Below are 11,874 nucleotides of genomic sequence, written 5' to 3' on the forward strand. Positions count from 1 at the left end.
AGCTGTTTCTATGTCCAAAGGAAGCGTTACATGTGAGAGGAAAGCAGCTGGGAACTGCCATGAAAGTGCCCCTGTGGTAGCACTAAATTGCGGTTTCATTGAAATATACAGAATTTAATGTCAACATCCAGCTGTCCTTTGCCAAAGGCAGGTGTGGTGAGGGTGTTTCATGGGACTATTTCATTTTTTCCGTTTTTTTTTTATGATGGTACACATCTTACTCATACACCCCTATTAAGTCCTGTTGCCACTCAATGGTATTTCAGTAAGAATATATATTCCATCCCAAGTGAAATTAAGAAGATGCCAAAAGAAAATCATTGTCAACTTTGCAGTCCAAGGATTTTGGCAAATCTGACTCAACAGAGAAAATGTCAAGCCTTTCTCTTTCATCTCTCCCTCTCACATCTTCACTTTAGCTATTATTCTTTTAGAATTTTTTTCTTTCAGAACTGTGCTAGTAACCTGTAGCAAAGCATTCCTCATGTTAGAAAGTTTGGGGCATGTTGACAATGATTAAAACCACAATCACTAAGACAGAAGAACTTTACAAAGAAAATCACTGTACACCAGAATCATCTTCCTCTTCTTCCCTAGAAAACACCAGCATAACTTATAGAAAAAAATCCTGGTTTAGAACTGGAATTTGGAGATTTTAAGGTGCACACTTTTATTGATGAAGAGAAGATTGAAATGTAAGCTGGCTGTAAAATGAAGTTATACCACTAACTGAAATACAGGACAAAAGTGAATTATGACAGTGGCTTGCATTGCCACAGGCAGCAGAGTTTAGCAGAGATGTAGCATGGGTGCTATGACACAGGAAAAAAGTGATAGGCCTGTGTTATGCAAAGAGAATTTAAGAGACAGAAAAATTTACTGGGAGAAGTAAACAAGCTTAAAAACATCTGTAGTAGGTACTCTATTGTCTGATAGCTTTCCAAATGCATGGTGCTGTAAGCAGTAATGTTAAGGATCATGGTGCCATAACTAAAATCAGGAGTTTTGTGTACAGAAGGCTTCATGAGTATGGTCTCCAACTGATTCGTGCCCTGGCTGACTGCAGGCTACAGCTGAAGCTTTTTCTGTTCTCAGGGCCTTTAATGTTCCTCTCTCCCACACCCCTTACCCTCATAAGGTTGAGTTCTTTCTTACATAATAATACAAAAGTTTTCACGCAGCATCCAAATTGTGACTGTTATCTTTCTCTTCCCCTTATCTATCCAGAGTTTTCACAAACCTAGAAAAAACTTAATAACCTTAGAGGCAAGTTTTGTCTCTGTTAAGTTTGGCTGAATGATGCCAGTGCCTTCTGAGTGTCTTAACTGAGGGCAGTCACTGAGATAAGACTGCAAAGACTGGTTTTCCCTAGGAAATCAGGCTAATAAGGACAGTACTAAAGGAGTTGGAGAGCTTCTTTTTGCCCCCTTATGTGAAGTGTTCTCTTTATTTTCTGCCACATGGAGGACTAAGATGTTGGCATTATCTCATTATTAGGGTTGGTTAATATATTTTTATGTGTCACCATCATCCAATAGAGTCTGAAGTCTACTGCCCATTTATTTAGGCAGTGAGTGTGAACGTTCTTAGTCCAAGCTGCTGGCAGGCCTTTTTCCTGGAGGCTAAATGGCATCTTTCCAAATTGGATGCTGGCAGAGGTTTTGGCTGTGCTTAGACCCATGGGATTCACTTCTTTTTCTATTTCTAAGTCATTAAGCAACAATAAAATCTTTATGGTATCTAGGTATTGAATTTGATAACCACTGATCTAGTAGTATGATGATAAGATTAGTTTATAATGTCTTTTAAAGTTTGCTATCACGTGCTGTCTTACAGCAACTTGTGTGTCAACAAATACTAGGCTTGACAGAGTGACAACACATACTCTGTACATTCCAGGTGTGGGACCTTCCTACACCAGGACAGGGTGTGTAGTTTGAGCCCAGTTACTACATAAATGCTATGGGACAACAGAGTACCTACTATAGATGCTTTTAAGCTCCTTTTAAAAAGGTTGTAATAATGCAATAATATCTAAGACCAACTGAAATATCTCTGTACATGCCAAGGTAACAAAGTTTTGATTTATAGCAACTTCATATCGAATTCAAGAAATAATGCTAGGGAACACAGGTGACAAAGGAACACATTGTCAATTCCAGAGTTCAAAAGTCAGCTACTGAAATAAGCTTCTCATCTGCCTCTCCCTAGTGCCACTTGTGCAAGTCTGAAGCAGTTAAAAGATTCTGCATTTGGAATTTGTCTGAAGTTACTTAAATTTTTTTTGTAAAATAACTATTTGAATTAACTATTTTAAATATCTATATCAGATATGTACTACATAATAAACATGAAGCTTTCCTGTAGTTAGGCCCATGCACTTCCATGCAGAGACAGAAGACAGAATTTGGAATCTCTGAATGCTCAGCCATTAAAGTAAACAGGGGACACATTCAAACTCGCTTCATTTGTCAACCTGACAGCAGATGGAAGATTTCTGCATGTGAAATATAGGAGCATCTGGCTATCAAGGATATTTAAAACCTTACCTATTGATCTCTTTCATCTGCTTAAATTAATTCAAGATGTTAAGATGCCAAAAAATGGTGATTGAAGATCTCATGTGTATAAAGCTCAAGACCCAGTAAGCAGTAAGGAGAAGATAATACAAATACTACAAAACAAAACCAGCAGCAAAGCTCCCAAATAAGTGATTATAAACCTGGAAACAGCAGAAACCTGACTGCCAGAAATGGAGGACAGCATGGCTTATTAACTGAGAGAGACACACGTGCACACAGAAAATGCATTTTGTTATTTTGTCAAGAAGGACCTTAAGGGAGAAAAATATCATTGCAAGCAAAGGTAAGGAACTAGAAGAAGGAGAAAAACACAATTAAAACCAAAAAAGAGACAATATTGCTTATAAATATAGGCTCGTGTAACCACTCTAACAAGGACCAATAGGCTCTGCAAAACTCAGGTTTCACACACTAAATACCTGAAGCAGATTCCTTTAAGTTCAGAAATTTAGCAAGCAATTCATTTAAATAAGAAATGTTCAAGACCAGATTGGATGAGGCCCTGAGGAACCTGGTCTAGTGGAAGGTGACCTGTGGTCATGGTGTTGCAACTCAATGATCTTTAAGGGCCCTTCCAACCCTAACCATTCTTAGTCAGAAACTGGAGGACTGCACAACGTAACAAATGTGTATTGCTACACTAATTAGGTGGCTTAGGGATAAAAGCCTTATCTTACCTTTATTTATTTTTAAGAGAGTGGGACTAAAGTCCCCAACATCACCTCCATTCTTCCAGAAACAAGTGAAGTATAGGAAGGGCACTATCTTTTATCTTGTGCCTTTTTTGTCTTTTTGGCACTAGCAGGAATTTTGTGACTTGAAAATGAGATGTAAATAGAACTGGCTATTATTCTATGTCAGGAGCAGAAAGCTGACATTACAGGAGAATCCATCCACACTAGAAGCCAGACTAAATTAAGTCCTGACCTGTAACATGCTGTGATGCTATCAGAATCTGTCTCCATGCCAGCCAGTCTCAATGTCAACTCTGCAAACTGAATTCAACTATTAAAAAGTATGCTTATCTACAGAAAAGAAGGAAAGCAACACACAGTGTCTGCTTACATTGCTAAGTTTATGGATAAGTAATAAGGCATTATTTCAGTAGATGGAACACCATTAAGACTGAATAATACATAACTGTAAAAAAAAACACCAAGAAAGAGAGGCAGCCATTTCCAATCAAAGCTGTAATTCTGCCTCCTCTTTTTAAGGTCATTCAGGCGTCACTCCCACAATGAGACCTATTACTCATTTTAGGGCTCTGCCTGGGTGCAGAGTGAGGACTGAGGTAACAAGCCAAAACAGCAGAGGAAGAAGAGGAGAAAAGGTTCACTGTAGTTGTTGGGGGTTTTTTTGAGAAGCCTTTGACTAAATGCTTTGAATAATTTTTCCAAAATCATTAAAAACTCTTAGAGTATGATTAAGCAGCACTGCAAATGGGACACAGTTTTAAATCTATTAATCAGGTCACAACCATCCATGACAGATCTTGTCCCCCTTTTCCTGACTGCAGCTTCAATGGAGCAGACCAGGAAAGGTCTGTACTGATGAAAGTTAAACCAGCATATCCTGTGCAATGTGTATTTCATTGCCATCAAATGTGAATGCAGCCATCTCATATCGTGGGGATTCATGGCTCAGAGACAAACTTCAGAGGAGACAAAATCACAAGGAAAAGCCTTCATCCAGAGACCATTCAGACAATGCTTGCAGCATCAGAAGACCACAAAAGTCCAAGTGTGTGCTGAACACTGTGTGTCTTTTTTAGAGCAACTTTTTACAAATGGGAAGACTATCATGAACTCCCCTAAAACTTCCCTTTTTTCTGACTCTTTTTTTTTAACACATTAGTTCATAAAGAAAGTATCAAAATTTGACAAGGAAGACAGAGAGAAACTGAGAATTACTGATTAACAGGAAAGAAAGAAGGAATTCAAAAGAACCTCCTGGTTCCCTGATGCTTTAGCCATTGTTGGAAAAACACCAAAAGAAATAGACCTGTTCCTAAGGGTCAAGAAATCTGAATTTATTTCTTTCTGAGCACAGATCCTGTGATGGCATATTAGCTTAAAATTTCCTCAATGAATTTATTATTGATTTCAACAATTAAAAAAAAATTAATCATTAAAATGTAATGCATAAGTGAAAAATACATTTCATCACTTCAACAAAGCTCTTGGTGGAAAAAAGAATATATAAACAGGTTCTAAAAAGAACCTACTTTGTTACAAAAAAGGAAAAATTAAACAGTTTTACAAAGTTTATCTGCATTGAAGGTTAAGATGGCATGTGATCATCCAGCATAGGAATGATGAATCTATAGCTCAGCCTTATAATTACTGCCAGCTCCAAAGGAAAATCTGAATAAAAAACCTAAGCTTCCATCTCCTGGGCAAGAAAAATCAAGACATGGCTTCACTGAGTTAAAAAAGAAAAATAGGTCTGGACAAGAAGATCTAAGAGCACTATCGAGACACAGGTAGCAGCAGAGACCCAAAATATATTCCTTGGAAGTTCTAAGAAAGGATGATTTTATTCAGGAGAGCGCTTGATTATGCTTCTTTGGCCTGATCTCTCCTCAACTTGTGAGGGCTTATCAATTTTCAGAAGCAAATCCTGTAGGACTTTTGCCAGACATTAAGTCATATGCTCTTAGCCCAAGTGTGCTGACAAGAATTTGGCAGTAATATGAACGTTCACCTGAAAAGTCCTTGTGAAAAATGCAGCAAGCAACAAAATTCTAGTGACTTTGTGGAAGGACAGATCACCTGCTATGTCACTAAGGTTATAGAGGATGATAAGCATGGGTGGGGGAGGGGGTGGAAATCATCACAATTTCTGGAAGAAGGATGTATTGAGTTCCCTTCTCCCTGTCCTTAGCATCAATTTGGAGATCTACCCTGAAAACACAATGCCTCATCTACATCCAGAGAAACTAGAAGAACATAGAGTCAGCGAAAGATCTCCGCTATGTGTGCCACTTCTGGGTCACTTAGTCTAGGACTGATGTATGGTGGCAAAACCCAAAATGGAATAAGTACCATTTCATCCCAGGCTGGATAGTTCTGAGCTGAGTGGAACTGAATACAAAGAATTTGTAGCACTGGCGAATCATCTTATTTTAGAAAGGCTTTTCTTTTGGTGGCTGTAGACAAGATTGCTTTAAAAGGATTAGCATCTTTATTCAAAAGGGTTTAGATGTTACATCTATAAAGGAAAGGCACAAAACAGCATTCTGCTTGTGTTATTCTCTTGTGTGTTGGCATTGGAAGGAATTCAGTTATAGCGAAATCCCTAGAAACTGGAGGTAGGATTTTATTTTCCTTTTCCATTTGGAGGAGTGAACACCTGCTTCTAATAGAGCAATAAATGACTTACTGCATCCCCACAACAGGGCCTCTCTTCATCTCCACTGTAGATGTCGGTTAAGACAGAAACTTCACTGGGAGGAGAAAACAAACTTGAAACAATTGCCAACTGCAATTGCTACAAGGGAGAGGCAGCAGCTCTTTCCCAGCAGCGATGTCAGTACGCAAGGAGAATGAGTCATTGTGATGCAGTTCTGTGATTCAGACAATTCAAAGCCACTCTGGGATGTCAGACCACCAACGTATTTTTGCTGTATGTGAATCCATACAAAGATAAAAAGTGTTCTCCAGCTTTTGATAGACTCCTATGTCTCTAACAACTTTCTTGTAAGATTTTTTAATTTTCTTTTCTAAATTTGTTACTGCAAATCCGGATTTAGATAACTTTTTCTCCTTAGTAAAATATCAGTATTTGTTTCAGATCATTCTTTATCAGGAAACCTAGAGGTACTATATAGTGAAAAAGAGCCTTAGGCAATTCAGACAAATATCCTAAAATTAGGAGTAGATAAGGGCCAAAACCCAGAACCGTTTAGTTGTTAATATTTTTTTTACTCATAAAGCCAAACAAGAAGAGCTCTTCCTCTGAGATACAATGTAAGTCCAAAGCAACTGCTTTCTTTCAGGTGAACAGGTTGAGAATGAATGAACAGTATGGATGTTTTTCTCTTACTCTTCTGTTCAAAGTATGATCCCAATGCCCCACAGCTGATTTCATGGCAGAACAAAATTAACCTGTAGACATGAGCTAATCCCTTACTATTTCCTCATCTATTTTCTCTAATAATTGCTATAGTCAGCCTTTGAACAGAATGGATGTATAAATAGATCAGCAGAGCTCAGGCAAACAGTAGCCATAAAAAGTGCTTTCTCATCATAAGCAGTTCTAGTCATAACCTTACCAGAATGTTCCTAAACCTACAACATCAGAAAGAGGAAAGAATTTCCCACAGCCACAAAAGTAAGGCATAATTCTGCTGCTGAGAACAGTTGGAAAACCTATAGGAAGTTATTTTCATCCTACTAGCCACAGGAAACCTGGAAGAGGACTGGAATACGACACCACTCACTGTACCACAGGATCTGAAAGATTGTACAGAAGTGAAAGTCAAAGCCTGATTTAATTTGTACTAAGAGTTTTCCTCAGGGAAAGTAAGAGATTGTGAATGACACAGATTTCCTAATGTTTGTGGAGTCTAATGATTAACAACTGCAAGATGAATGAGAAATCACTTGAGTGCTGGTTTTACACAGAAAATTTGTTAGAAGAATCCTTTGGACATCTTCAAGGACTGTAAAAGAATGGATTTCTTCCAACTCTCTGGAAGCCTGCTCAGAACACGTCAGAGTTTCTCCTTTGGGCAGTCAGGAGAAGTAAAGAGCTAAGCAGAAGCAGTCATGGAGGACAGGGAAATGAGTCATCCTAATCCACTGTAATGATCTCATCAATCCTTCACCGTGTCAAGTTATAAATATATAGTAAATATTGACAAGCGTGTTGAGGCAGGTTTTGAACGAGAACATTTATCTTATTGTTGTTCTTGCCAGGACAGATAATCCTCACAGAAGCTAGTAGTTTCAAAGGTTTAGGGAGAAACTCATTATAGAGAATATGAGAAATCATTTCAGTGCAGGTTTTTGGTTGCTGAAGGACATTGGGATCTACTGGTGTTTTAAGGGTGAATAGTCTCTCTTCATCTACTTCCCTCAACTATAATCTAGTTATTTATTTTACTAGAACCTTTTTCTTTGCAACTTCTAACATTTGCAGTCAGTTTTGCCTGCCCCAATCTTGAGAGAACCAATAGAATCCACAGTGATGTCCCATATTGTCCAAAATAACATTTGAAATTACCATAAAACATCAACTTCTCATAAATATTGCACAAGTGATTGTCCAAATTAAATTCACTAGAACAATTGGATTTCTGTCTTTTCTAGACACTTCTAGAATTTGAGGCCTCCTGCCTTAACATTTGGTTCTCATAAGTTCTGTTCCTCTATGATTATAATTCTATCCCACTGCAAAGCTATGCTGAATTTTTACTTACACAATTTCAAACTGAGATGGGAAAAAGTACTTCTCTGACATACAGGCCACCATATTCCCAATCACTAAATACCTCCTCATCCAAAATACACATTTCAAAGAGTAAAGACAAGAACAAACATTTTTGTGCCTGTGTTTAAAAGTAGAGAGAAGTTGCACCTAGTTTGCTTAGAAGTCCAAGCTAAGGGACGTTTTCCAAATAGAAAACATCAAACTTGATATTTGTGCTATTTGGCAAAGCTGTGAGCAACGGGAAGATTTCGGATCATACTCTTCTCATCAAGCAGAATGTTCCTTGTTGTGTCCCTGTCATTACAAATCAACACAGACCATTTAAGCCAATACCACTGTTAAATCCCTCATGCTAGTTAGTTAGAAGAAGTGTACTGAAGGTACATTGTAACATCTAAGTTTGGTGACTATTCTGTAGATCTAAAACAATTCTGGAATCCAACTTGCATCAAATGCATTAGTGCTTAATGCAACATTTCAGCTCATGTTTTTAAGAATCTAAGAAAGATTAATAGAACTGCTTTTTATATTTTTATAAAAATAGTCACAGACCTGTATATGGTATTTTCTCCTGATTCACATGGAATATTCTATATTAACGTGACATGCTATATTTAATCCACAGAACTCACCAAATCTTACATATAAACAAGGAATGGCCAATAGTCCTTATTTCCTAAGTCATGCACCAAATCTTACTGAAGTCAAAAGTCACAGAGATGCCCCAAATTTTGGAGGCCCAACATCAAAAGCATCACTGCGAGTGATTTCATGCACAATTGGTGCTGACAAAATCCGAGAGCTTCACTCTTCCCAGGTGACAGACAATATGTTAAGGATCCAGCTGGGATCTCCAGATCAGGAAATCATCATGCCCCCGTTGTTTGCTGCCTGTCCCAGTCCGTGTTTCGGATGAACCCAGCAGCCTCGTGCCAACACAGCCCCACGGGGATGACCTGGCAGGGGCACTGCAGCCACCGTGACCTGGTTGTGACACAAATGTACCCCAGAGCCAGAACTATCCACTCTTTTTAGTCAATGTGAGGTAAACTCAAAAACATGTTTCTGCTTACAGGTAACCACGCACATCCTATGTTCAAAAATATAATCATGTTTGTGAGTGCACTAAAGAGATTAAAATTATCATGTAGTTTTAATAAAATAGTCTGTCTGTTTCAGCTAAAATTTATGTGTGATACAGTGTGACTGGAACCAATTTTGTTTGGCTTTCTTTCTTGAGACTACCAAAAAGAATCCAATTAATGAGAGCCATTTAATATATTTTAAATCTCACTTTAAATTCTTCTCTCCTTTTGAAGCTAGCAAAAAGAGAAAATGTTGCTGTATAAAAAAATAGACATCATAAAATAATGCTTCTGTATGAGCTCATATAAGAAGGCAATAAATACTTTGCAAAAGTCAACTTGGGCAGATATAACGTGCTCATTTAATGAAAGAGTAATTTCTGAATTCTTTTGTTGAACAGTAAATTGAATTATTTCCACATAAGCTTTGGTTTCTTCATCTGAAAACTCACAGATGTTATGTAGCTGAGGCAGAGCAAATTTCGGCTAACAAGATAATGACTACTTTTTAAAAGTTCAGATGAGATATATTCTGATGTGACAAAAAAGGAGAAAAAAAGAACAGAGCAACATTTGCAAAATGGTCAGCAAATACTTATCCATGGACATCAGAAATGGCAATAGATTTTCTACTAAATGGCTAAATTTTAGAAAACTAACCTATTATGAGTGGGAAGACTGCACCTCAAATATTAAAGCTGTATTTTACAGATAGAATAAGTATTTACTGGAGACCTACTTCCTCTTTTTCTACTCATTTATTCATCCTGGATACCATAAGAAAAGAGATACAGTAATATTAATATATAGTATTTTCAAATTATTAATGAAGATTAATGTCAGCTTCTAGAAGAGCTGTCACAATACCAGAGAAGAGCTGTCCATGGTTATTTGCCACTGGCCATGCTCTTCATTTTACATTCCCAAAGAGTGGTTTGAATCACTCTTTCTTTTCCTGTGGTGCAGTGGCCTGCCCTAATTGTTACTGCTTTATAAAGTTGTGAGGAAGAGAAGAATTCCCTAGCCTTTTTTATTTTAGCACATTTGAAATGTAGCTTTTTTTACCTCTACTTCACTGACTGCCCAGTGATTTTGTTCTTTGGGATTTGGTGAAGAAAGAGCATAAGTTGGCCAAGTGGTCAGAGGGACCCGAGGGATGCAGAGCTGCTGGTGAGTGCAGTGAAGCAGCCACAATTCATTCCAAGCATCGCGTCTGTGCCTGTGCCCGAGATAGCTGCTAGGAGCCGTGTAACCATTGCTGTTCTTCTGCCCTTGTCACCTGGAGACTGCAAGTCTGTTTTTAAATTGTAAACTGGAAAAGCAGTAAATATGCTGGGAGCCTGCTGAGGGACCCACCCTGCTGACAGTGAGGGCCTGTGCATTAACTCCGCAAAATCCAAGAACAGAGTTTGAACATTTAGCTGATGTCTACCGGGGCCCCCCAAGCTTCCAACGAGCTTGAAATTTCTGATACTGTAACTAAGGTGATGTAACCCTAAATATGATGGATCACAGAGACCAACTGGTTAGTGGGATATAACTTGGCAGAACTGACAGAGCCAAAGCAAGAAAAACTGATACAATTCCACAATAGGAGCCTTGCATCTCCCCTCCTCTCACCAGGTGCATCAAATGTGCTCCTTAGAATTGCAGAATTTGCAGTCCTGCAAATTTTCATCCTGGTATACCAATGAGCCAGTTTTTCCTTGACAATTCCTCCCCTTTCCCCACTCCTCAAACAGCAAATCTACTCCTGCTCAAAAATGGCACATAACACAATTGCTTCTCTCCCCAGCAGTACCAGAGAGCTGGCACACAGAATTCAGGATCAGTTTAAAAATCATGTAACAGCAACTTTTACAAACAGCAGCCCACTGCTAATATCATTATCATAAATCTATGCTAATATTAATTGCTTGGAGCTTACAAAATCTTTCTTTTACAGTAAGCAGGTTTTTTTGGTAGTACACAAAGAGATTATCTGTTTCAAAAGGCTTTAGGTAAAAAAAACCCCTGCAGCAGAAGATAAGTACTGCATCAATACAGCAGCACAGGTATCTTGTAAGGTGATATTAAATGTGCTAGTTCAGATACCACAGTAGCACATTTCAGATGGATAATTTTCTCACACTCTCAGAAAAAAGTTAAAGATGAAGGTTATTCTTTGAAAACTCTTGTGTCAGAAATTTTGATTATCTACTTCCTGCTTTGAAACAATAAGCAGCACTATGCTAAAATTTTGAATCTGCACTACATAGCCTGCCCGGGATCCCCGAGGATTCTCCACAGAGGATGTATAGATATGAAGGGAGGGTGTCAAGAGAAGGAGCCAGGCTCTGCTCAGTGGGGTCAAGCAACGGGCCAGGAGGCAGAGGGCAGAAACACAGGAAGCTCCAGCGGAATGTGAGGAAGAACTTCTTTACTGCGTGACTGACCACTGAAACAGATTGCCCAAAGAAACTGTAGAGTCTCCCCCACTGGAGACACTCCAGAACCGTCTGGATGCAATCCTGTGCCATGTGCTCTGGGATGACCCCGATTGAGGAGGGAGCTTGGACGATGGAGGCTGGACCAGCTGACCCACCGTGTTCCCTTCTAACCTGACCCCTTCGGTGATTCTCCGCAGGGAATAGCCCAGCCAGATTCCATAGGGATACGTACGCGTGCCTGCGCCCACCCCCGCTCCCTGACAAGCTGTTGCCTGGCGCTCAGGGCCGTCCCGGGGGCCGCAGGGCCATCCCCGACCACGGCGGTGCCCGCGCTCCCCTCACGCC

General features: G+C 39.1%; 1 protein-coding gene across 1 annotated transcript in view; it reads left to right on the top strand.

The window, feature by feature from the left end:
- TTC27 (tetratricopeptide repeat domain 27) overlaps window positions 1–11,874 on the top strand; it is a 126,976-nt gene that overhangs the window by 2,099 nt on the left and 113,003 nt on the right. The window contains exons 2-3 of the mRNA XM_005416251.2: window positions 8,641–8,914; window positions 11,727–11,852. Coding sequence (XP_005416308.2) covers window positions 8,641–8,914; window positions 11,727–11,852 — 400 coding nt within the window. The remainder of the gene's footprint in view (window positions 1–8,640; window positions 8,915–11,726; window positions 11,853–11,874) is intronic.

This window comes from Geospiza fortis, unplaced genomic scaffold (assembly GCF_000277835.1).
Source record: "Geospiza fortis unplaced genomic scaffold, GeoFor_1.0 scaffold41, whole genome shotgun sequence".
NCBI lineage: Eukaryota > Metazoa > Chordata > Aves > Passeriformes > Thraupidae > Geospiza > Geospiza fortis.